Genomic DNA, 26670 nt, shown 5'->3' with positions numbered 1-26670 from the left:
AACTTTTCATTTGCCTCATTGGTCCCTTTTTGGGGATCACCACAGTAATGCTTTTGTGTCAGCCCCTCCTTAGAGCCTCTGTGAATTATACTAATGGTATGAATGCTGTAAATGTAGTGTAAGCTAGTAGTAACTTGACAAACCACTGAGCATGGAATAGCTTTGATGAGTGGATCCTGAGCAGTAACTCTCCCTGCATGGAGAGAAACTTAATCCCCATAAAATAAAACACTCATTTTGGAGCAAGTACAAATTATGACTTCAATTTGTGTTTCGATGGTGGTTACTCATCTAGTTTCTGACTCTAGAGAGAGAACAATAAATGTTAAAATATCTTCATTGGCACATACAGGAAATTCTATAGGTACAAAGAAAATGAATTTGTCAGAATGGCCTCATAACATTCCTTTTTGTTTCAGGCTAATCCTTCATTTTCCATATCAGTGCTGGCAAATGGATCACAGATGTCTCTTTCTCTCTTCCGCCCTCCACATACAGGAACTTCTGCTTCCTTACACTTACACAGACTTGAACAAGGTATTTTGTCTCTTCATTATTACTTCATCTCACTTATCTACAATGACGAGAAGAGACTGAAGCAATCTCAGGAATGTTAGTGCTTACCTTGAAGAACTTGAAGGGTGGAAATTTCATAAGATCAGAAAAGAGCAAGCACAGTATCTATGTATAAAATGGGGCAAGAGGCATGAAAAAGAGCTGAGATATTGCAGTTGACATCAACTAGTTTGATTCAAATTCCTGGAAAACACTGAAAGAGATGAACTTCTTAGCATCTAGATGAATAACAGCCAGCTAAGACATGCCAAGAAGTCAGCTGAGCCCATCAGAGGAGAAGAAAGAAGTGTCATCTATCACCACATGCTGACTTGGATTTGCAACAAAATCCCACAGGGTATTTTCATAAGTACACTTTGGAAACACTGATTACACAAGATTTCTATTAGTTAACTGCATAACTTGTTGTTAAAAAAACAAATCCTGCATTGCTTCAGTGGATCACCATCAAACTGGAAGGGCATAGTGGCTGAAGTGCCATTAAAAGCTGCCTTGGAGCATTGACATTTTAAATATGCTCTTTTCTGTTGTTAATGTTCTTCGGCTGAAGCATTATGCTAGCCCAGGGCTAATCTCAGCTCCATAATGTCAAGACTACAGAGAATGGAGAGCTTAAAAAAATAGAAGGATCAAGCTGAATCAGTGTAAAACAGAGAGAACTGCAGAGATATTATGATTTTTGAAAAAGATGAAAAGTGGTTATAGAAAGAGGAGGCCAGCTGAGGAGTCATGGTCTTAAAAAGTTCAATCTTTGACTGAAGACACTGAAGTGAAACATAAAAATGTTGGCAGTGAAGAAAAGTGTTTAGCTAGACCCTCTGGGTAGCTTGTCAAAATGGTATTTTTTTTTCCCCCATGGGGATTAAGAATAGCCTGAATGCATATTTGTCAGGGCTAGCGCAGGTGTGTGGCTGAGCTGCCCTTGGGGCACTGATTTTGATGTCAAAGCTGTGACAGTGACACTTTCCCCTCCATGGCTCATTGTAGGCACCATGCTGAGCTGCATGGGGTAGGGAGCACCTCAGCAGGGCAGTGAAGCATTCTGCACCCAGGGCTGCTGCAGCCTCGTCTGCCTTGGTCCTGCTCTCTTGCTGTGGCTGACTTGCCCACAGTGAATGCACTCCACATTGTGTCCTGTGGTGAAGGTCATCCATTTCCCAACTCCTGTGACACACAAGCCTGAGACTGTGTGTCACATTCATCTCCAGAACTGCTCAGTTCAAAGGAGTAATAAAAGATTTTGCATAGAAAGAGGGAGGTTAGCACTGTGTCTGTCCAGTATTGCATCTGCCAGTTCAAGCCAGTTCACAGACATCAACTGGAAGCCCCACAGCAATGGAATAGATAATTCTTCACAAGATAATTCTTTCTCCATTGTCTTGTGAAGAAAAACTCTGTCCCACCTTCATTCATTTGGTCACTTGTTCCCAAAAGAGGGAAGTTACAGAACTGACCTGAAAACAGCCACGTCTTTTTTTTGTGTGTGTGTGTGTGCAGAGAAAAGCCACCTCCTTTTTAGAATCCATTAGAGTTCATTGGTTTTTCATACCTTAGAGCAATGTGTTTCACATGCTAATTATGAGTTGTGTAAATAATGTTCTAAACATTCCCTTTCTTCATTTAAGATCCACTGGTTTTTACATTGCCAGGATTAAAAGGTACCCAAGGCTTTGCTTCACTTTATTGTTCAGTGCTTTGTATTTCTCTATAACATCATGTCTTATGTTATTATATTCCTCCAAATTACACAATATCAGACTTCCCAGTCTCTTTTCATGCTGATACCATAGTTTGAATATGTTGTGCATTTCTGAAACTCATTTGGTCTCTTCTGTGTGCTTTTGTGATATAAATGAAAAATAATTGAAACATCATCCTCTAGGGGAAATACACTATAAGTCAGTTGGTGACAATGATTTTTAGTATTTCCTGATCTATTTTCTATTAATGCCATTTTTGTTTGTTAGTTCAGCACTTGCTCAGCTTAGCCCACAAGACAGTGTTTGTTCATCCTATACAAAGGAATTATGTCATAAGAGGATATAAAATAACAAGCCTGGACAAGATGTTTAGCTGTGTGGAAGGGTAAAATGGGTGTATTGAAAATTGTGTGAAGAGAGACTGCACAACAAGCTGATGTGTGAATTCCATAATGTTAAAGGAGAGAATTGGAGTGTATCAAATGAACTGGCACAGGATTTGTCAATAGGGTGCTCAGGGAGCTGGTAACCACAAGGAAAATGCTGCAATAGCTGGAAAGGCAAAGGAAACAATTGATTGAGATGGAAGAAAATGTTATCATTAGAGAGAAGCCAAACAATTGTGAAAGACTAAGGAACAGAATTAAGGAGATGAGGAATTGGGATGGAGCACAGCCAGAAGTGGAGAGGAAGATGAAAAGTTGATGCATTTGAGATGAAAGAGAAATAAAGAAATTAAAGATAGAAAGGCTATGGGGAAGAAGAAAACCAGGCATTCTGGTATCTTACTCATGGAAAAAATATTCCCCTACAAGAGGAGAAAATGAAAATAATGAAGGAAACTAAAGGTGACTTAAAGATGGAGAAAACTGAACTAGAATGATGGTTTGGTATTTATTGGAGTAGAAGAAGAGTAAAACTGAGGAAGAGGAGAATGAAGTCAGAGGAAATGTCATCAGAAGGAGGTACTGGGGGAATGCCTAGCCTGGGGGTGGTGGGGGGGATATGAGAGAGAGAAAAAAGATCTGGCATAAAAGGGAAGCTTTAAGGGAATCAAGGATCAAATCAAGGAAGAAAAGGGAGGGGATAGTGAGTATCAGCATATATATAAATACTGTATTTCAACGATATCACTGAAATTCAGGCTCTCTAAAACAGTTAGAAACCTTGTGTAAGAAATAACAACATGCCCACAGCTTTTCCATGTTTTCAGTTGTGTCTGCTGGTGTAATAAGCGACCGTTCCATCCTTCAAATCTTGTTTGTTGTGTGACCTTGGACAGAGCAACAGCACTGCTAGAATAGCTGTGGAATTTTGGAAATGCTGAATCTGAGCTGAGAATTCAAAGCAAGACTTCACCTGGGACCAAGCGCTTGCATCTCTGTCAACAGAGCCTTTGACTCAAGGTGAGCCATTCTCTCTTTCAGCAGGAAATCAGGCAGTGCTACACGCTGTGCCTGTGCAGAACTAGGAAGCTTTAGGAAATGTTCCACAATTCTCCAGCTCCCTTGGCAGTGGACTGCTGAGACTCCAACAGTCTGCAAAGCAGGAAGCTGCCAAGGACAGAGGCTGCTGGGGAGTCAGCAAGATGCCATCGGGGTTTTTTTGCGTCAGAGCGTTGGAAAATCCCAAAGGTTGTTCCTGCTGCCAAGCAAGGCACACCCTGCCAGGAGGGCAGCTACTGTGGCACAGGGAACACCTCTCCCAGAAGCAGTGGTCACCATTCACAGCTCTGTCACACCAGTGGTCCCTTTTCTCCTGGACACTTCCTGCAGCTCTATTGTGCATCTCCATTCCTTTCCTTGTTCTGTTTCCTTGCAGCAGGGGCAATCAGACAGGCACAGATTTAGAAGGGATGTGACGAGATTGTTAGGAGGTCAAAGTGTACTTCCATAGTGGATAATTGTGCCTAATGCTGACTCTGAAAGAGAATTCTTTGGAATATATGAGTGCCAAGAAACAGGTCTTGCCCACAGTATACTGGGCTACAAACACTGTGTCATGGTTTGGGGGAGGTTTTCTCCCCAGTCACTGGCATAGAATTAACCTGAACTACCCAAACCTGTTCTGCAGAACCCAGCACTGTACATTGGAGCTGCCTCTGTAGCTCGTCTTTACTCACAGCCACACAACTTTGCCCAGTTTCAAATCAGAGTGAAGACATTTCTGGCCACCAGTGACCTGACATCTTACCTAGCTATGAGCACATCCTGTGCTTGCTTTGAGCTCCTCCAGGAAGAAAGCGTTTGGTCAGTGTGGAATGCATGACTATGGCTAAATTAGAGTATAATCTAGGTCCCACACTGGACTCAATATTAGTTTGCAGTAAGAGTGAAAAAGATTTGGGGAGAGATTGGAAACATGACAATCAAACAAAGGCACTTCCTGAGGATTATTTCCAAGGCAAGAGATCAGCCTGTATTTTCATTTTTAGAGAGTTAAGTGAGTCTCATTGCCTGGTTTATTTCTCTCGGGCAAAGGAAACGTCTCGAACAGGAAGATGAGTGCTTCCCATTGTAAGAGAATGGTGGCAGCTCTCTTAGAACCGTGAGACAGGTTAACAGCAGCAGTTTACTATTTTGGACAGGGTTTACTTTTGAAAGTCTGAAGCCACTTGTAACTGTAAAAGAGGGAAAGGGGCATAGGTAGGTCACATGTTATGGCTTTGATACCATCCATTTTGTGTCCCTGAAAACAATAATTTTATAGCAAGAATATCCATAACACTATCAGCTTACCTTGAACACTTATTTTTTAACATTCCCCCCCCCCTAAAACTTAGTATATGTAATGAGTAGAATTCATATTTTACAGCTGGGAAAACTGGCAAGATTTGGCACTGTAAGTAGTGTGTCTTAGTCCCATCCCACTACTTCACTGTCAGACCTTTTGTCCTATAAAAATGTTTCCCTTTGCAATTTTTTTGGCAAATAACTTTATAAAAGAAACTGCAGTAGTTTATCCTTTGTATTTAGCAGTATAACCATTGGCATGACCCAATGGCTACACACAGAAAGAACCAGTCAAGGTACCAAATACCTCACCATTTTTAAACATTTGCTGCTGGGAATAACAATAACAACATTGACTATTGCAATTGATTCTGGCTTTTTTCTTTCCACTCAATGTAAAATACTTTCTGAGAAGCCCTGAAATCTTCAGGGCTTTAAGGCTTGCAGTTGCTGTTCTATATTTGAAATTGGGTTTCTAAGCCTCACACAGGCAGGTAAACAGAAATACTCATTTTGCTGGCTCTCTCTCTGTTCAGGTTGCCCATATTAGTACAGCAGTGCATGTATCACTGTACACAAATGTTCAGGACATTTCCTGTAATTTCATACTCAGGGCTAGTTTTGAGAAACCAACTTGTTTCTTCTTCTTTCTTCAACAGTTATTTCTTCTTTGTGAACTGTGAAATAAGAAGTTATTGGTGTAACAGCAGAAATTGTAAGTATGCCATGTCCCTTCCTTTGGGCAAAAGGGGAAAAAAGTATTGCCTCAAAAAGACAAGCCATTTCAAGCCTGCCATGTCCTCACTTCCCTGAATAGTTCTCTCCTTTGATATTCTCCTGTAAGCACATACTTCTATGTTTTCTTGAAATTTTAAACAATCAGCTGTGAGCAGCTACTGATGTAAAATGAACACAGCAAAGCTAAATGTGAGACTGTATAGAAGGGGGAGGTGATTTTATTGTAAGCAAAACTGATTTCAGTCAGTCACACTTATTCTCTTGCAGATTTCATTCACTCAGTTTTTCACACTTGTTTTTCATACCTGCATTTTAACAAGGACTAAGATGTGTATGTCTGGCTAGTCCAACCAGGATTACTTGTGGTGCAGCTGAGGACAAAGGAGGCCAGTTTGGGAGTCATCAGGTTTCCTGGGCTCTTTTTGCTGGGTGACCACATGCTGACTTTGGAATTGCCTTTTGCACCCTTCAGAGACCCAGGTCTGTGAGTCATTGAGCAGTGTCATTGATTGGCTGCCTGTCCTTTTGTCTCCTGCTCTGTGAAAAGTCTGTCTTTAGTTTTATTTCTAGACAAGGGAAGTACAGTGTCTCACACAGGTGACAAGCTGTAGAGGACCCTGGGCTGAGGACTGTACCTCTCACAAAGAAGTTACACCTGGAGGGACTTCTGTGCTGGTCATTGTGACAGAGCAGCACCCATTCCCCACGGAAGGCCACCAGTGTAAACTAGCTCACTCACCTGTTAAAGCATGAATAGTACTTGGGGTTTCTTGGTGGCTTTCCAGTCATGCAACTCGGTGCTGTGAACACTTTTGGAAGGAGGGCAGTGAGATGAAGCCTCTGGGATGACTGTAAATACATTGGTGCTCTTTTGTGTACTGTTGCTGCATTGAGTGTTACCCAATAATAACAACAGTGCTGTACAGGCTTTGTAAGAGGAGTTTCTGAGCTCAGGCACTGGTAGCTTTGTTTGAAAGGGTCTGCACTGTTCTTCCAGCCACAGGTGTGGTTGTGGTTGAATAATGGCCTGCACTTCCTGGAAGCTCATTAAATGTTATCCACATTGTAGGCAGTCAAAGGCTGAGAGTGCTGGGGGTCAGGCATGTTTATATCAGGGTTTGAGAGAGAATATCCAGTAGTAGAATAACACTGAGACAGAATAAAACCAGTATTTTATTGAAGATGGTGCAGGTGAGCATAAGATGATGATCCTACCTGTCTAATAGTGAAAGGGGCTGTGTTTAATGTTTCCAAGATTTTAACCCTCTAGTGTACGATGGCGAGTGATGTATTAGAACCTCTTTTTTAAGGGAAACAAAACAAAACAGGAAAAAACCCACCACCATGCAAAAGGGAAAAAAAAAGAAATAAAAGCACATACATAATTTCAACAGCATCTCAGTTAAAATAAAACATAAAGCTTATCTGTTTGTAACAGGAATGCAGCCAATGAGAGCAAACAGTAAAAGACAACGGACAAAATAGCTGGGAACATGTTTAACAGAACCTCGTATCATGTGAATCTCCTACACAGGGAAGTGTTCCAACCTCCTTAACTCGATAACTACTGAAGATAATTGTTCATTATTTCTGTCTCCCACTTGCACCCTGCCACTGTTGTTACTTGTTGTCTATCTTGGCTTTGCTTCAGATGATTCTGTTTGTAATCTTACCAGCATTGGTTAAACCAGAAAGATATCATGCTTGGTTTTTAGATTGTCATGGCTGGAGTCAAAGATACCAGACAAACAATCAAATAAAGTCATCAAATCAAATAGATCTGATGGAAAGCTGCCTCCATCTCCACACAAGAGAAACCAAACTTCTTCTGCTGATTAGGAGAGTCTCTCACTAGCATGTACTGCCAAGTCTGTATCTTGTAACACAAGGTATGATATATACACATATATTTGTGTGTGATGAGGCATTATTCTTTAAAAGCTACAAGGCACCAAGTTATTATCCCAGGTAGATGGTTGTCAAGTGACCAAGGCTACGGAAGAGGAAGTGGGAGAACTGTCCAAATTATAAAGCTCAGAGATCAATTTCAGTAAGGCTCAATTAGTGCTACCCCAGGAATTGTAACTGGGGAAATGAGAAAAGAGATAGCTAGAAGAAAGATTAAAGCTTTTTGTAAAATAAGCATTGTTTATCCCCAACTCTATTTTAAAGCAGTTTTAGGAGATTTAAATTTTCACAGCAGGGCAAGGTAACTTTGTCAGTATCAGCAGACTGCAAGGAAAATTACTGGAAAGGATTGGAATGGAACTGGAACTTGGCCTTGAGGAGCCACAGCTTCACAGGCCTAGCTGTGCCTGTGTCTCACCATGCTCTCTGTAAAGAATTTCTTCCTAATACTGAATTGAAACCTATTCTCTTTCACTTTAAAACCATTGTCCCTTGCCCTGTCACTACATGTCCTTATAAACAGTCTCTCTTCTTCTTTCTTGTAGGCTCTCTTCAGGGATTAGCCCTACAACATCAGGGAATGACCATGCCCTGCCACCAAGGACTACAGGCTCGTGTCTGCAGACCTTGGCAAGGATCACCCCAAGGCACAGTCAGGAGAACATGAACAAACCCCGGCACGAAGGCCCTTGGAGCTCTAAGGGATAACTCTGACCCTTTATTGGCACCCAGCCTCATCCAGCCCTGCCCCAAAACCCCATCTGCCAGCACACGCTGCCCAAACCCCATCTCGGGGCTGTCCCCGACCCCAAACCCCATCTCGGGGCTGTCCATCACCCCAAACCCCGGCTTGGGGCTGTCCATCACCCCAAACCCCGGCTCGGGGCTGTGCATCACCCCAAACCCCGGCTCGGGGCTGTCCATCACCCCAAACCCCGGCTCGGGGCTGTCCATCACCCCAAACCCTGGCTCGGGGCTGTGCATCACCCCAAACCCCGGCTCGGGGCTGTCCATCACCCCAAACCCCGGCTCGGGGCTGTCCATCACCCCAAACCCCGGCTCGGGGCTGTGCATCACCCCAAACCCCGGCTCGGGGCTGTGCATCACCCCAAACCCCGGCTCGGGGCTGTCCATCACCCCAAACCCCGGCTCGGGGCTGTGCATCACCCCAAACCCCGGCTCGGGGCTGTCCCTGACCCCAAACCCCGGCTCGGGGCTGTCCATCACCCCAAACCCTGGCTCGGGGCTGTGCATCACCCCAAACCCCGGCTCGGGGCTGTGCATCACCCCAAACCCCGGCTCGGGGCTTTGCATCACCCCAAACCCCGGCTCGGGGCTGTCCATCACCCCAAACCCCGGCTCGGGGCTGTGCATCACCCCAAACCCTGGCTCGGGGCTGTCCATCACCCCAAACCCCGGCTCGGGGCTGTCCATCACCCCAAACCCCGGCTCGGGGCTGTGCATCACCCCAAACCCTGGCTCGGGGCTGTGCATCACCCCAAACCCTGGCTCGGGGCTGTGCATCACCCCAAACCCCGGCTCGGGGCTGTCCATCACCCCAAACCCCGGCTCGGGGCTGTGCATCACCCCAAACCCTGGCTCGGGGCTGTCCATCACCCCAAACCCCGGCTCGGGGCTGTCCATCACCCCAAACCCCGGCTCGGGGCTGTGCATCACCCCAAACCCTGGCTCGGGGCTGTCCATCACCCCAAACCCTGGCTCGGGGCTGTGCATCACCCCAAACCCCGGCTCGGGGCTGTCCCTGACCCCAAACCCCGGCTCGGGGCTGTCCATCACCCCAAACCCCGGCTCGGGGCTGTCCATCACCCCAAACCCTGGCTCGGGGCTGTCCATCACCCCAAACCCCGGCTCGGGGCTGTCCATCACCCCAAACCCCGGCTCGGGGCTGTCCATCACCCCAAACCCCGGCTCGGGGTCCCCGCCCGGGAGCCCCGGCCGCCCGCGCTGCGCTGCTGCCGCCTGTCGGCCTGAGCGCGGTACTGCAGGTTCGGCGCACACGGCCGGGACCCAGCAGAAACGCAGAACCACGGAAGGACAGAACCACGGAATGACAGAATCATGGAATGAGAGAACCACGGAATGACAGAACCACGGAATGACAGAACCACGGAAGGACAGAACCACGGAATGACAGAATCACTGAGTCACGGAATCACGGAATAACAGAATCACAGAATCACGGAATCACGGAATTACAGAATCACGGAATCACAGAATCACGGAATCACGGAATTACAGAATCACGGAATCATGGAGTCAGAGAATCACGGAATTGCAGAACCACAGAACCACGGAATCACAGAATTACAGAATCATGGAATGCACTAGGTTGGAAACAACCTTTTGAGATCCAACCTACGACCTAACACTTCCACATCAACTAAATCATGGCACTGAGTGCCACGCCCAGTCTTTTTTTAAACACATCCAGGGATGGTGACTGCATCACCTCCCTGGGCAGATGATTCCATTGCCCAATCTCTTTTTCAGTGAAGAATTTTTTTCTAATGTCTAACCTAAGCTTCCCTTGGCCCCCACCTGGCTACAACTGCACTGTGTCTGGTGTCCGTGTGGGCTGACACGCATCATCACATACTTGGCTGCTGCAGAGAGCACCACAGCATCCCCGAAATGCTGCTCGAGAAAGAGCTGACCAACCATGGGTCCTGGCCCACCCTGCCCAACCATGGGTCCTGGCCCAGCCCCTCACCCCAGTCACTGGCCACCCTTACCATGAAAAGCAGTTAAATACAGCGAGATGCATGGGGCTGTACTCCCACTCCCATTTTCTCCCCCTCTTCTTGACTCTTCTCAACTGCTTTTAATGTAAATTCCCTCATGGATTTCCAAGCAAAAGCAATTAATGTAGTATTAACAGGAACTGGCTCTTATGCATTGGTCTTGACGAGGAGGACACGTGGAAACTTCGGGACAGTCTTTGTTGGCTGTCACACTAAATTAATTCCTATTTACAATGCTTTACCTTGTTTGAATGGAGCTTTTTGTGATTTATTTCTAATATATCTTCAGAAATGTAGCCCTGGCCTGCCAGCACAGACAGGAATTGAATTAAAATAGGCTGTGGCTTGGTTCCTGGCATTTATTTACTGCTCTCGTAGTAAACAGCAGGTTATGTTGTTTGCAATGGTTAATGAACTCCCTTTTTGTAATGAGTGTGTGTGTGTGTGTGTATGAGGCGAGCCTTCCACTGTGCCTGTGCTGAGAAACCCCCCAGGCCAGGCAGGGGGAGTGCCAGGTACCAGTGCAGCTGCACGCTGTGCCCTGGCAACACCTGGAGCCAGGAACGGGTGTCCACCCTTTGCCCAACAAAGGCCTCAGGACCTGTGTCTCCAGCCAGGGTGGGGACAGTCATCATCCAGAGACTCTGAAGAGCCCCAGAGACAAAAATCACCACTGCAGAGGGGTACATAGGGCATGAAACTTCAGGGATTACTTGTTCAGGGTCTGTGTCTACAGGCACCACTCTGAGTTGTTCCTATTGTTGTACTTCTCAATTATTAAACTATTTTCCCCCCTGAAATTGAATACCTGACACTACTGAAGGAAACCTAGGGTAAGAAATGTCTTTAACACCTGTGTGCATGCACATTTATAACAATAAAATTTTCCTCTGGAAGTGCATGCAGAGATGGTGGGGTGCCCCAGCTGTCACTGGGGGGACACAGGAGTCACTGAGGGAATGTGTGTCATCCTTCATTGGCAGAAGCTGTGGGATGACGAGGTAAGAGGAGCAGTGGCTTTGAGCTCAAGAGTGGAATGATGAGGCAGGAGTGAGGAAGAAAAGCAGCAGCTTGGAGCTGAACAGGGGCATGAGAGGTTCTCTGGGCAAAGGGCATTCGTGGCATCCCCAGGGCACATTCAGGGTGTCCCAGCTGGCTTTGAGCTGGGTGACCTCCCTGTGCAGGGTTGGGTCTTTGCTGTCCTTGGCCCTTCTGCCATTGTGCTCCTCTGGCTGCCTGGAGAGAGGGGCAGCCCTGCAAGGGGGGTGAGAGCCCCTCTCTGCACACCTGAGGGGGCAAATGGAGCTCTGCCAGCCCCCAGCCCACCCCGTGAGCAGGGCAGGGCTTTCACCTCAGCCCCAGCCTTGCCTCTGCTTCCTGAGGACTGGAGACACTTGAAGGTGCAAATAAACCTTTGTGGTTTTTCTTTATTTTTTTTAATCTGTGCTTATAAGCCTCCCTTGTTTGGGATTTTGTTTTGCTTTTTTTTCAGGAATCTGATGGTTGTTCTACATAAGTGAATATTGAGTAATATTTATTATGCTTTCTTTGGTATTTTCTGAGGTAGTGTGTTTGTAGCTGTGTGACAACACACACTGATAGTGCTTGGGTGTCAGTGCAGTAAGTCTCCTGAAATGGGATGAAACACTTAAAAAGAATTTAATCTATCATTGACCTTTATCGCTCCCAAAAATGTGATAAACCACAAAGTTTAGAAGGGAATTGAGAAGAAGATTGTAAATTAGCTCTTTTAGTTTTGGGTTAGTGCAGGAAACACAGATACTCTGACTTAAGCTCTTATGTCCATTTGAAATTAACTTCTAAAACTCTAACACTGCCTTTCTTGCACCACTTGAAAGAAATATTTTTTTTTCAATTTTCTAATAAGGGAATACATTCAATTCAGAAAATGTTATTCTGATTACAACAGCTCCCTTGAATGTAAATAAAACATATCTCCAAAAGCTCAGCCAGCCTTCCTTCTTTTTACCAAGCTTTTTAGGGAGCTGCATTTCAATCTGACACATCAAAGCTCAAAGTTATCGTGTGCTTTGTGCAAGAGTACTCATTCTGAATGTCACTGGGTACTGACAAAACTTTGAAGATATCTGCTCATCATTTGTAATGAAATTAGAGGTGAATTTTGAGGGCCCATATGTCCACCTGTTCTTACCATGAATCTGTTGAGCTTTTTTTAGTGTGTATTGGAGTTAAGTGTGTGTGGCTGCCTTGTACATTCTAGCGGGGCCCCAGTTTATTCAGGATTTTTCTGTGTGCTGCTGCACTGTACAAGAACCCGTTTGCTTCTAGCCTGTGCCTTTTCTGCCACCTTGACTAAAAGACTTGCTACAATACTTGATATTAAACTGTGAATTGTATGGCCAAAACCATATCCAGACTGCGAATCAGAAATTATTTCAAATGCTTTTTATTTGCTTGTCTTCATAGAATTAAATTATTGCAGGAGGTATTTGCGGTGGATGGAGGAAGATCATGCCTTAGGAAGCTCCTCTTTCCCACCAAATCCATGGGGACCTCACTAAAATGTGGCTTGTTTAGTGAGTGTAATGTCCCACAAATGAGCGCTAGGGGATGCTGCACTCCTACACAATTTCGGCCTGCGGTAGGGAAAATATCAATTTAGTGGCCTGATTACTATTCCTATCCACAAAAAGAAAAGAAAAAAAAAAAAAAAGGAAAATAAACTTTTGGTCATTCTATGCAACAAGGCTATTTTATTGGTTAGTACTCAAGTGAGTAGAAATAGATAATTTTAAAAATTCTTTGCTAATTGTCTGTCCTGTTAGGTATAAATGTCCTTTTTATATGTGTATAAAGAGGTTCATTTGTAAATATTTATCATATTGAAACATCCAAGTCAAGACCATGATCCCAGTTCAATAAATTGCATGCAGAAGTAGGTAGAGAACATAAGATACACTATACACAAATCTACAGAGATCATTAGTCCAGGGCTCAAATTGCAGAAACTGCCCTTTGAGAATAAACACAGAACAATTTGTAGGTCTGAAATTTGTTACAGAGCACAGCTGGTCACTCTGCACTAGAAGTTGCTTTTCCTTTAAATAATTCCCATTGTTTTCAAGTGCTTATAAAAACTGTACAAAATATAAATATTTAGATGTTTGACAATTATGTAAACTTTCATAATATTTTAAAATGAAAAATAAAATACAAAAACATGTAGGTAACATGTTGCATTTAAAAGAACGAGTTTGGAACAAGCAGGAATGAGTAGCTTACTTTTCAAAGAATTGCTATTTAGAGATTGCATTTGCTTTGCAAATGTTTGCAAATAGAAGCAATATTAAGGAGAATTCTAAATTTTTATACGTGAGTTATAGAGGACCAGTTTTGGTGTGTTAAATTATACAGGCAGCTGTGTTTGAAGTTTCTGCTGAGAGCCCTACCTTAGGACATGCTGCTCTGTTCCTAAGACAGTGCAGCATTTGTTTGTCAGAGTCCCTTTGTTGGGTTTTGGGCCATCAGAAAAAAGGTCATTTTTTGGGTGTTATTTGAAATGTTCGTGGTATTCTATGCTATCTATCAAGATCTAAGTTTTGAACAAATGCATACACGTGCAAATATCTCCAAGTGTCTGTGCTGTTTATGCGGTTAAAATGTTGCATACAGGTTCACTTTTGATTCCCCTCAACTGTGACATCTGTCCACTCTAATGTCATATGAGGATATTGTGAGTTTTGTTATTATTTATTAATAAAACTTACACTCTAGTGACATATTTAAGATTTATTTTATGTACATAATTAGCACACACTCGGATTTGATTGTTAAAGGCAAGTAGGTTAAATAGACCATGATTTATTCTGCTCTTTCAGAATTACTTTCATGTGGGTGTGCATTTCTTTACAGTAAACAAAATGAAACAATTGTTGAAAACAACTTTGCAGTGGCTTTATCTCAGGAATGTCCTCATTTTTGTCACCTGATAAGGGGAACTCGGTAAACACTGGCTATGAGTCCAGCAGTGCAAGAAAAATAACAATCTGTAAAGGTGGCTGAATGAATTCAACAGTTTATGGACATGCTAATTAATGTGAGTGACGTGTGCTAATTACAGGCAAGGCTTTCACCTGGCTTGAGAAAGCAAAGCCACAGCTGGAAAACGTGTTGCTTCTTTACAGGGACATGATTCTATTTCAAAGGCTTTTTTCCTTCTTGAATAGACAAAAAGTCAGATCTACAGTGTCATTAAGACATGAAGAAAACCTAGTTAATACCACAAATGTGATGAAAAGCTGGATGTAGTGCTTGATCACGTAGTTGCACAGAAACTTCTCATGGTGGTTACGATTGTTCCAATCACCTGGAGCTGCTCAAGCCTGCTCCCAGCCCTGCCATGACAACAGCAGTGCTGTGAACTGGTGTGAACTGGAGCCTTTCCTGGCTGAAGCCAACACAATAAATCTTTGATTCACTGTTCTCAGTGTCACAGTACAGACAGTTCTGCTCGAAGTGCAGCTGAGCGCTGTGGCTGGAAGGAAGGGTGAGATGCTTAAGCCAGTAAGTCTGACTGAAAAAGAAAAGAAACTTGTGGTGGAAAAAGAAAGGACTTTTTGCTGGTGAGAGGTAAACCACAAAACTGAGATGAATTAGCAATTGGAATAGCGCATAGAGAGGAGAAAGGTGTGAATATGCAGAGTCTTGAAGCTGAAGCCAAACTGTGAATTTAGTGTGTGGAGGAACACGAAGGAGGTTAAAAGTGAAAGTGATATAGTCTGAATCTGCAGCGAGTTGTGCAGGAAAAAATAATGTAATAACTTTATCTTTGTAATTCTGTCACTTGACATCTTTGGTATGAGCTTTTGCTTCTGGGACATGATCAGATTTAATTAAAAAACCCCAAACTAAAACAACAGTAATAATGAACCAAAACATGAAAGAAGTCGTGTAATCTGATTATTGCTAACCAACTGATCCTGAATATGAAAAAATCAAGAAAGAAATCCTGGTAATAGAATTGGAGTTCAGCATTATGCAGTCGTGAATAATTCCTCCCTAATAGCTGTGACTTCCTTTTGCTTCCTTTAGAAGTGCCTCATGCCAGAGTAAGTGATACATACAAGATGTCTCACACTTGGCCATTAGAACCACTTGGTGAAATACAAACTTCTTTCAAGATTCTGTACTTAGGCCTCATGCAGGGTATTTACATTTCCATGGCCACAGAGCAGGGCTGATAAATCCACTTGTTCACCTGCACCGTGGGTGTGCTTCAGGCCTGCCGTGCACCACGTCTGCATGTGTCCCACAGCTGCTTTCTGGGGAACTACAAAAGTATTTGTCTGCATATAAAACATGAAAGCAATTGTATGTGTTCGGCCTTCAATATAGAACATAAATTTTAAATAATGAAAATTCAATTTTATACAGAATATCCAACAGCCCAGCTGTTTAATTGTGGAGAAACTGGTTCAAAGTGGGGGTGAAAGTGATGAAATGGGCTTGTGCCTTAAGAAAACATAGGCTGTAGCACTTCTTTAAAAAAGCTACAGCTGTTAACGGGCTCAAAGATGCTTTTTTTTTTTTCCAGGTATTTTTGGCAGATGATTGAACATGAATGGAGATTTCCTTTGGAAAGAAATGTACATGAAGCAATTGCACAGCACGCTAAAAATGGCTGTCAAGAGACACTGATAATGCAGCAGACATTCAGTTGTGTGTTACAAACTGAACCAGGTTTTAATCTGCGGACAGTGAGTGACCATTTCAATCCAGAACAAGTAATGTCAGCCCAAAGTACTGAAAGCTGCTCTTCAGAAGGACCAAGGCATGCAAAGCCTTTTAAGCTCACAGACAAACCAGGGGCCTGCTGTGCATAGATACCTTCTCCTGTAGTTTCTAATAATTCATGAAATTACCAACCTTCTTTGACAGGTCACTAGTTTTAGGATCCAGTCTACTTTTAAAAATCGAAGAACTGTTTTTATAGACGTTTTTTGTTGGGTTCTGTACTGGACAGTGATCTACTGGTCTTCAAGCAGTTACTGATATTTTGTCAGATTCATGATAAAGGGGAAAAACTTGAAGAGGTTTTTTTCCAAGACACTGAATGACAATGTTTTATGGTCTTACTCTAGAAACCAGGATTATCAGCCAATGACTTGGAAATCCCAGATCGAGCTATACACTCTTAATGCATTTTCTTTCCCCTGTTTTTATCTATTTATTTATTATACTTGAAAAATATGGCACTTCCCCTTTTGTGCATCTGTTCAAAATGCTCCATCTTTTGTCCATCACTTAATGCTCCATCTCTGTCAGTGATGATGCAGCCACTGTAGGGAGGGGTAAATATCAACCCCTGCTTCTGCCACACAGGCAGACATTTTCTTTACTGGTATTTGTTTAATTTGGAGGCTCTGGTATATATTATGTAGTATAACTTATATCCCCTATAACTCTGTGATGCCTGGTGTGTGTGCTTCCTGGAGATGATACACAGTGGGCAGAGTTCTTTGCAAAGGCCTGTATAATGGGCTGCACTTTTAACATTACTGTCTTTTAATTTCCTTCTGAGAATTTGCTTTCCATCTTTCATTTGGTTTCTCTGTTTAGCCTTTTTTTCCCCTGCCTCACAGCCCTGTTTTCCCTTAATATCTCCAAAGAATTGAAAAGGACAAATACAAGCTAATCTGCTTTAACAAAGCTTCCCTTCTCATGCTTTTTTTTATTTGTTTTACTTACCTTTCCTTCCCTCCCCCCACGAAAAAAAAAAATCACTACTCCTACATAAAAGAAATGATCAAGCTGCAGCAGGACATGCAATCATGGGGATTTAAGACAAAAATCTGTATTTTCCAGATGTATCTGTGTGTTATACCAGGCTTGTACCTCCTGCTGCAAAATAAGCATGAGGACAAGAGAATAAAGAGAAATATATTTCAAGCTTCCCCTTTGATTCCTGACAGAACTCTTTTGTCTTTTTGAGCAGAGTAGCCGAGTGGCTGAAGATACATGCTATATGTGTCTGATGTGCTTTCTACGGTTTTGTTCTTGCTAATGACTGCAGGTTTATAAATTTTTCTTTCGCATTTTTGCTTCCTTGAATCAAGAGGAGAGGGGCCTTAGGCCTTTCCTAAGGCTGCTGCTGCCTCTCCCCACTGTGTGCTCATTCTGTCTGATAGGCCCAAGTGTGTCAGCTTGGCAGCGTTCCCAGGCACCATCAGCATTACAACATTCCCGGAGTCGGGTCTGGGTTAGCACAAAGCATTGACAAATTCTGTGTATTTAGTTTTGTTCTCATGCTGTTCTTCATAGGGATTAGGATTTTTGGTTTTTTTTAAAGAGAATAATATTAGAGTAGAGCAGTCACACAATGAGCATAAATGTTAATGGCTGACAATCCTCACATTTACTGCTTAAGGGAATCAAAATTTGGATGTTTGTGTGCTGGGGGTGAAATCTCTGAGCCACATAGGCCTTTAGGTGTTCAATTAAAAAGAAATCTATCTTGAATGGTTTGCACTGTTGAAACTGATGCAAGTATTCACTGAATGTCATGAATTTCCAGCGTGTTCCTGCTGCTGCAGTGGGCTGTATGATTCCCTTTATAGCAGCACTCTCCCTAGTTTCTGTTTCATTCCTAAAACAGAACAAACAGTCAGTGTATCCACGAGCCTTCCTGCTCCCTGCCCTAGAAAACATTGCAAAATCTAAAAAGAGAAAATGCTTCCAGCAGGGACTCCAGAATTCCTTATGAGATGATAATTTATACTCGGGGCTGTTAATCTGCTGTTGCAGCCTGAAATGCAGAGACGCAGAAGTGTAAGCACAGGGATGGGCTGCTGTGGCAGCTCCCTGTGACAATGCTATCTCAAGGAATAATCTGAATGCAGAACGGGACAATGCAGAGCAGGATGACTAATTTTACTGAGTGGCACAGTTATGAGTCAGTCGGCTCTCAGGCAGTGAGGTTTGTGTGGTAAAGTAGCTATATCGTGAGAGGTGCTGTATGGAGGTAAGGGAGGGCACTAGGTTTTGTTGTGGTGATTGTTTCTGGGATTATTAGCACTCGACTAAACATGACACGCATATGCTGTTTGCAACTGTCGTAGATTTATGGAAGAGGGCTTTTTATAGTTGGTTTTGCACAATCTGAGATCCTGCATGTTGTACTGGAAGAACGTTTATTTTTCTTTGGTTATTCTATCTCATTATTGTTTCAATGTTAAGCATCTCTCTCTACACCTTTTTTTTTTTTCTTTTATTTAATAAATAATTATTTGATATTCAATATGCTTCACAATCACCCTTTCATCTGCAATTTCCACTGCAATCTTCATGGCTACAGAATGATAATACAGAGCTTTCTAACACAGACGCAAAATTTTGAACAATAATACAAAGGCTAGTTTGAGGCTTTCTAAAAATTTAACCTTTGAGATCTTCATCTGGAGTTAAGACTTCCTTCTTGGCATAACAATAAATCCTCCCACTTTCACTGCATTAAGGGAAAGAACGGAATCACATTTTTTAATCAAAAGCTTGGAAACTGGCCCAAGATCAAACCGGTTGCTTACACCCTGCTTTCTCATTTTGCTCCATTCGCGGCGTTTTCGCAGGAGATAAAAAAGGTAAAGCGAAAAGCATCTGAAAAGCAATGTGAGCGCTTTCATGGGGGCAGACTGATAACTCGCCACGTAGAGAAAGCTGTGTTTCCAGGGCCTGTGCTGCATCTCAAAAAGCACCAAGTGCTACAGGGTTAACGGACAGGAAGCTGCAGTTGCAGCCGCTCCTAAGGAAGTCAGTTTTTGTGTAACAGCCCAGGCAGGCCGAAAGGTGGGGGCCGGGGGGGGGGGGGGGGGGGGATTGGAAATCTCAGGGTCTGGGGTGACATGGATATCATGGATATTTTTAGTTTTGCTCTGCAGCATTTTGAACGCAGGGAGGGCCTGCACCAAGTGGTAGCAACGCTCTGTGATAAAGCAATTTCAATTCTGGAATGCTTTTAGGGAAAAGGAGACAGGAGTGTTTCTGTTTAAGGCTCCCTTTTCCTATTAAGACTCAGCATACCGTGATACCTAAAGAAATCACACTGTAGGTACATGGTTGCTCTGCTGCACCTTCATATATTTAAATTCTGGAGCAGGAGAAGCCTTCTCTGAATCCTGAGTTATTAATTCCAGTCCCTCCTGTGCACATGCACTTTCGGTAAGTTCTGCTCTCTGCCTGTGGCCTCGCTTTCTCGGCCAGCAGAGCCCCAGCGAAGCGAATTTCGCTTTCCGTGCAAACAAAAGAACAGCTCTTGCGACCTGGGCAAACTCTGCCTCCTTCGCGTTCAGAACACCCAGCTGCCTTCGGCAAACGGCTGGCTGGGGCGCATTTGTCGGGGCAGGCGGTGTGCGGGCGCTCGCCCGAGGCGGGCAGTGCGCGGCCGGGGCCGGGCCGGCGCGGGGCCGGCGGTGGCGAGCGCGGCCGGGCCTAGCGCGCCGGCCTGCTCCGAGCCCGGGATGGCTCCTGCTCCCGGAGCCGCACAAAGATAATCGCTCAGGAAGTGTCTCAGCCAATCCCCTGGCGCTTTACATGCGGATTTGCCGGGGCAGCCAATCCGGGGGCGGCTTTCATGGGGAAGACAGATCATCAAGCCCAAGTGCCAAGCCCTCCCTGCCCGAGTACTGAGAGCCTGTCCTCCATGTTTTATAAGTATTGACATAACACTGTGTTAACAATGCATCCACAGAGGTAAGCCTTGCTTTTTACATTGCTTTTTCTCTAAGACCTATGAGTTGTGGGTTGAGAGTGTGATTCTCTGTGATTTCTCGTGCAAAACTCACACCACAGCACTTATATTAAGTTGGAACTGTTTAAATTTGCTTTCTTGGGTCACATGGTTAGTAGCCATTAGCCACAGCTTTATTTTACAGTCTGGCAAAGCCTTGGCATGCCTACTTCTTCACAGGAGGATGGTGTTTTTAGAGTTTATCAAGATCCTGGTATTCCAAAGGAGGTTTCTGTCTCTGAGCAGTTTGCCAGCACTATTGTCTGTTGTGTCACATGCCTGCTGGAGAGAAAATGGAAGCTAGGGAGCAGATGCATTTAACTGCCCTACAGGGAGTCAAGCAGGGATAATGGCAGACAGAGGAACAGGCAAGTTTACCTTTCTAAACAGTGAATGGAACAGCTAAGATAAGTTATCTCTGAGAAAATATGGGATTTTTAAAAACCTAGGCATCAGCAAAAAGTGCTAATGGCAGATTGTAGATATTGGGCCTAGGTGGTGGTGTGCTGTTGCATCATGTTTTTTATGCAGCTTATCTTAACTTAAAATGATTATTGAACCTTTTTTCTTGCAGGAGTAGTTAATACAACGCTTTTCTCTTTCTGAGGGACAATGTATGGTTAATATTTTGTTCCTTTAAAAGGGAGTTTTTATGCTGCAGATTTTGGAAATGGAGTGCTGCTCAGTAAAACGCAGCAGTGCATCTGTTTACAAATCTGATGCTTTATGGAAAATGTTTTTGAACTGTTAGCTTTCTTGTTTTGCATAGTTCAAATAAACTAATGCAACTTTTATCTGTGCCTTTTTGTTTTACATTGTATCAGCCACAGTTCTGTGTTGTGGAGTCCAGAAGATATAAAATCATGTGTGGTTCATGACAGTAGTACATGTTGTTCGTTCTTGGGGGTTTTTTTTCCCTTTTATTTTTTTTTAACTTTTGGTTAAATGCTACGTAATTATTTCAAGAAATTCCTTTTTGATCAATTCCCAAATCTGCCAGCCTGTTGTTATCTCCTTAACTGGAAAAATGAGATGGGTGCTTGAGTTGGTAAGTAAGCAGCATGCTACTCTCTGAACATTTTTAATACTTTTCCAAACATTTTGTTTTTACTGGGTCAGTCAGTGCAGTAGATGAAGTGATGTTAGTGGTTAGTCATGTAAAAGATCAGATTTGCTTAGCGTCCATTTTAAGGGACTTGTACATGTAAACTGCTCTATTTGAATGCACTGTTTTTCTGATAATTTGTCTCTAAATTTTGAAGCTTTTACTTCCTGTTTACCTGATGCCAGTGAAAAATATTCTACTTGCTGTTTGTTCCTAGATCATTAATTACCGTGTTTGCAGGGTAAAGCGCGTTTTCACCGTTCCTTGGGCTTTTTGGGTGTGATGAAAGTGCTAGTGCTCAGCAATGAAGTGACCTTATGAAGTAAAGTAAATAACACTTAATGAGCATATGTTTCTGATACTATACAAAGTATAACCTCAGACAAGCTTGCTTGGTTTATAACTAATTTAGAAACATTTTGTGCTCTTTATAAAGATTTTAATTGTAGCGCCTGCCTGCTTGTTTGAACAAGCTGTTTTTCACTGATCACCAGGGCTGTTACAAAAGCAGAGGAAGGATGCTCTTTTGTGCTTTTAATGTAATTTTTGCACTTGTTTTAACAGTCCATACACATTCATTATTTTAGGAAAGAACTGAAAGCTAGGCTGGCTTTGCAAATAAATGACTGTGCTGAGGCACAGTGCATGCAAACTTTTATAGACCCTTGCCATATATTTGGTAATGTTCTTTTAACATCGCATTTTACCTCTGGTTACTTGTTTACCAGTATGAATATCTTACTTTGAATATCTCACTTTGGCTAAAAGCTTTCCTTCCCCCCCTCTCCATGTCTCCCCCCCCTGCCCCCCCCAATCCCCTAGGATTAGATTATAAGAATGTCTAGTTCAATTTGAAACCTGAAATACTGCTGGGGTACCACTGAATTTCATGTGATAGTATTTCTATATGCAATTTTAATGCATTTTTCAGCATACATGAAGTGCTGACATAGCTAAGAAGCTATGGTTATTCAGGTTTTTGTTCTTCAGTTGCTAGAAAACAGAAATTACATTTGGACGCAATTTTCCTAGGAGTAGTTTCTACATGCGAGCAGTTTACTTTCAGCCTTTAAGAGTGAACAACGTAATATTTGTTTAATGTGAGGAAGCAGGGGTAAGTGATCTGCAATCAGAAAGCTTGTATTAAAATGGCTCCCACAGGTTTTGTTAAACCAGGATCTGTTTCAAATCTGCACCTCCAGACACGCTGCTGACAGTGAAGCGCATTTGTGTGAGCTGCCCTCGTGCATGTAATGAAACGGAGCATCGTGAGTCTGTTAAAAGTTCACTATTTTCAGTCACTCGAGTGTAATTCTTTTATAGTTCACAAAAAACAAATGTCTGCATTGCAGCAAGATGTCTGAGGCAAGGTAGAGACGGCAGCGCTGTGCCTCGGCTCAGCCCAATGGCGCTGCTCCGCCAGCGCCGGAGCCAATTGCCGCAGCAGGCAGGTTAAAGATTGACAATTGCAGTGGCGAGGCTGAGAAAGGCCTTCTGGAAATTTCTGCCATCTTTGTTCCACCTAAGCAAAGCAAATTCAGCCAAGCTGAAGGATTTCAGATGTATATATTATTTGGTGCTTTGTCAAGGTACAGTGTTATCACTCGCTTCCCTAGGTTGCGTAATAAGCTGTTTTTTCTGTTCAGGACAGATGGAATGTGGGTTTTTGTTTTAAGTGACAGATGCAGGGGAAAAAGCACGTATGCTTTCTCCCCAAGATTTTACTGGCCTGGATCTTGTTACAATCACAATTAGACAGGACATCTATGAAGCAATGCAGCTGAGGTTTATTCAGCTTGGAGCAAATGGCCATTATTCTGATTATAACTAGCAGTTAATCGTATAATTACACTGTAAGTTTTCTGGCTACTAGAGAGTAATTTGAATTGCCCAGGATGAATATGATTAGGCATTATTATTTAGTGCCAACATCCAGTTACTTTTGTAATTAACTGGACAAAGAATGGAGTGGGGGGAAAACAAAGGAGTGATCTGGATTATAAATCATGGTGAAAACAGTAGCTTTTTAAAAGCTACATGCCTTTTTCATTCTTTGCAGGCAAACTGTTTTACTTGGAAGCTAAGTAGTGCTAGGGAAAAGCTGAGTAATTTCTTTAAACAAATGACACTACTTAACATATTGGAAATGAAAAAAATGCAGAGCATAAACCACTCCAAATGTAACAGTCACCCCCCCTCACAGTAGGTAGGAGTATGAAATGTAGCAGAAAACCTACGTTGCTACTAAGGGAGCATGTAATGAAAGGAACTTCATGCTCAAAAAGCAGAAATAGATAGATTACATTACAAATTTAGCCCTTCATATCATGTCCACAAACTTCAACTGGCTCATCTTCCTGAGCTGTCTTCCATTTTGTGATATCACTTTTGCTTGAGGTTTTTGTTGTTGTTTTGCTTTGTTTCTGGTTTTGTTGCTTTGTTTCTCCTGTTCTGCCTTGCTTTCCAGTCTATTGTGTTGTATCACTTCCCAGCTCCTGTGGATCCAGTAGCTGAAAAGTGATAGCTGGTGGTCAGTTTTCCATAGTTTTCCATACTACTCCAGCATAATTGGTTAAAGATAAATCTCAGTTGAAGCTCTCCTCTGTCTGAAATTCAGGTATTAATTTGAATTTCCTAAATATCTTGAAAGTTGAACAAAACCTTTGCCCATATGAAATGGAGTAGACAGCAGTTTTCAAATTTTGTTATTTGTGGATCCCCAGTATTTTTCCCAGGGGCACATGGATCCCATTCGAGTGACTTTAAGCCTGTTAGGCTAGGTTTGATTTACTTGGGTATTGTCTGCAAACCCCTTTGTGGTGGTACACTGGCTTTGAGGGGTCTGCAGACTGGAAACCAGCACAGTAGGCCATCAAGCTTGGCCCTTTAAATTGTATTCAGAAAGTAATTAAAATACATTTGTTAATAAATGTGTCTTGTGTTCATGGGTTAAAGACTGATTTAGCCATAGCTACATAGGAAGTGAGTTCCATGTATTTGGTAGTTGTCTGTCATTCTCATGTTAACCCTTTGTTGCCTGTTGTCAGAGCATCTGTGTTTCACACTGTGAGGTTAAAACCATGCTGTAATAGGATCTTACCATTCTTAATTCAGCTGATATAAACCTTTGCTTTCAAGCATGATTCTTCTCAAATTATATTTATAGCATCTAAAATCTGTAGCTATTTGGTTGCCTTGCTTGGGCCTCAGCTGTATAGTTTATAGACTTAAAGATGACTGTGTGACACCAAGGATCCCCCTCCCTCTCCTGATTTTTCTCTTTTGTGCAGCTGTTTTGAATGGACACTGAATAAGAGTAAGGTTTGAAAAATAACTGAAATATTCTTTACATGAAAAATAGTTTTTTTGCTTGTTATCACAGGTGACCAGCTTAAACATTGCTGTACATAGATATCTGAATGAGCCTTTTGTGTATATTAATTACTTAATACAGAGTCTTATTTACTTAATACACACGGAGCACTTTGCAGGGAATTCTGCAAAAGGAAATGCAAAATATGAGGTGCTCACACTGGAGGGTGAAGCTAAAATTGAGTGATTTCCTTAGTAACCTGTGACTTCACAAATCTCCCTATCTTGTGCCTTTTTAGTTAAACGTTCGGATGTCAGGTGTCCTTTGGTCCTTCTTTACCATTTCTGATATTTAGACGCTGGCTTTGAATCTTGCCCTGCTGTGTAAACAGGAGCTGCTGGTATTGAACAAAGTGCTACCATTTTAGCTCCAGAGCAGGAGTGAGGCAGTGCAGTGCTGGCAGACGCCATTTTAAGAGCCCTGCATAAATAGCATAGCTACCGATGAGTAAGAGACTGTTATAGGTGAGTGCTCATACAAAGCTGCTATTTATTCAGCAATGGCATGCAAATAGTGGTTTTTGGTTTTAAATCTTTATTGAATGCAGTTTTTTTGGAATCATTATTTAGAATTGCTGCTCACAAATGTGATGCATGAGAGGCAGGAATTATCTTAAAGATGAAATACAGTTTTAGTGCTTATAGTCTTTAATAAGTTTTTTTTTTTTTGTTTTGTTTTGTTTTCTGTTAATTAAAAGGAAAAATGAATTCCAGAAATATGTAGTTCTTGGTCTGAAATTCATGTGTTATTCCCTGATGTAGATCTAGATTGTGTATGTGGGCATTAGCTCTTTCGAGTGGTTTTCCATATCTGTCAGTTTTTCTTGGTTAAATGTCAAGGTGCAGTAGTTCATCTGCAACTTTTAATTGCTCTTTGTAGTTACTATGGATTAGAGCAGCTTATATATTCTTGTATATGTACATTTTCTCAGGTAAGTACTACTGTTAGTAAAGGAATGATTTTCCCTAACAGAAAAGTCTGTATATAATTCAGGGATGTGAAATTTGAAAGCCTGAATTTTATATGAGAAAAATACAACCCTATCTTCAGTTTGCTAGAGAACATATTTAAAAATTAGGCAGCTGAGTTATTTTTCCATTTTTACTTAAGTAACAATAAATCTTGTATGTTTGCAATCTTTTTTTTTCTTTCTGTGCCCAACTCTCTCCAAAGGAATAACCTCCACCCCTTCTACCCTTATTCAGACATGCTAAACTAGTTTGTATGAAACCAATTAGCTTAACATTTTAGAAAACAAACTTTTGTTGTTGTTGTTATTGCAAGTTTTGTCAATATGAGTAGGGAAGTTTTAAATGATTAATTGGTTTTCTGGTCATTTGACAGGGAAACTGGCAAAGCTTAAATTTCAGTTGTGTTCTTAAAACGTGTTTCTCTGTGTTCATTCATCTTAATGAGGAAATAAGAGTAGCTTTCAGAATTACATAAGCTATTGGTTGTATTCGTTTAGGTACTTAATTGAGTATATTCCAGTATCATTTCTGATCTGCAGCCTCAGAGCATCCCATTCATACATGCATGACAGTAACACATGCTGGCTGAAATAGCTGCTCTGAGCCCTGCAAAAATGAATTCTCAAAATAAAACTCTCTAGAATAGTCTACTTGACCACACAGTTATTGTTTCCATGGAAAGAGATACTTGTTTTTAATTATTTTGCTGCTGGTCTTAATTTTCCTGTTATTTTATTGTGGGTAGCAGTAAGGTAACTGATTAGGAACCTGTTTTTCTTGAATTAGTTAATTGGAAATCTTTTACTGATATCTGCAATTGGAAGTTTGTGCTTATAAAGCATTTTCAGAATTTTCCTTGTATTGGTGGAGCATGCAAAGGTGAAAAGATGTCAGCTTTAGAAAAGTTACTGTAAACTTGCTATGAATTGCTGGTATATATTTATAAACTTGAATCTCAAAGATGACCACCACAGTCATCACTGCCAACATTCAAACAATGTCATGCTGTGGAAGTCATTATACACTACAGCAAATAAAGCAA

General features: G+C 42.3%; 1 protein-coding gene across 7 annotated transcripts in view; it reads left to right on the top strand.

Annotated features, from left to right (window-relative positions):
- Positions 1-19542: 19542 nt before the first annotated feature.
- The window catches only part of ZMYND8 (zinc finger MYND-type containing 8), a 49592-nt gene continuing 42464 nt past the window's right edge, over positions 19543-26670 (top strand). For 3 of the 7 annotated variants that reach the window (XR_005259485.1, XR_005259484.1, XM_038158480.1), the window contains exon 1: positions 19543-20142. Coding sequence is in view for 2 of the 7 variants with exons in the window: in XM_038158480.1 (XP_038014408.1) it covers positions 20129-20142 (14 nt within the window). In the remaining 5 variants the exon portion in view is untranslated. The other 4 variants (XM_038158485.1, XM_038158481.1, XM_038158484.1 and 1 more) reach the window with 4 other exon arrangements.

Source organism: Motacilla alba, chromosome 20 (assembly GCF_015832195.1).
Source record: "Motacilla alba alba isolate MOTALB_02 chromosome 20, Motacilla_alba_V1.0_pri, whole genome shotgun sequence".
In the NCBI taxonomy this organism is placed as follows: Eukaryota; Metazoa; Chordata; class Aves; order Passeriformes; family Motacillidae; genus Motacilla; species Motacilla alba.
The sequence above is the reverse complement of the archived record's forward strand: the minus strand, read 5'-3'. Positions and strand labels throughout refer to the sequence as shown.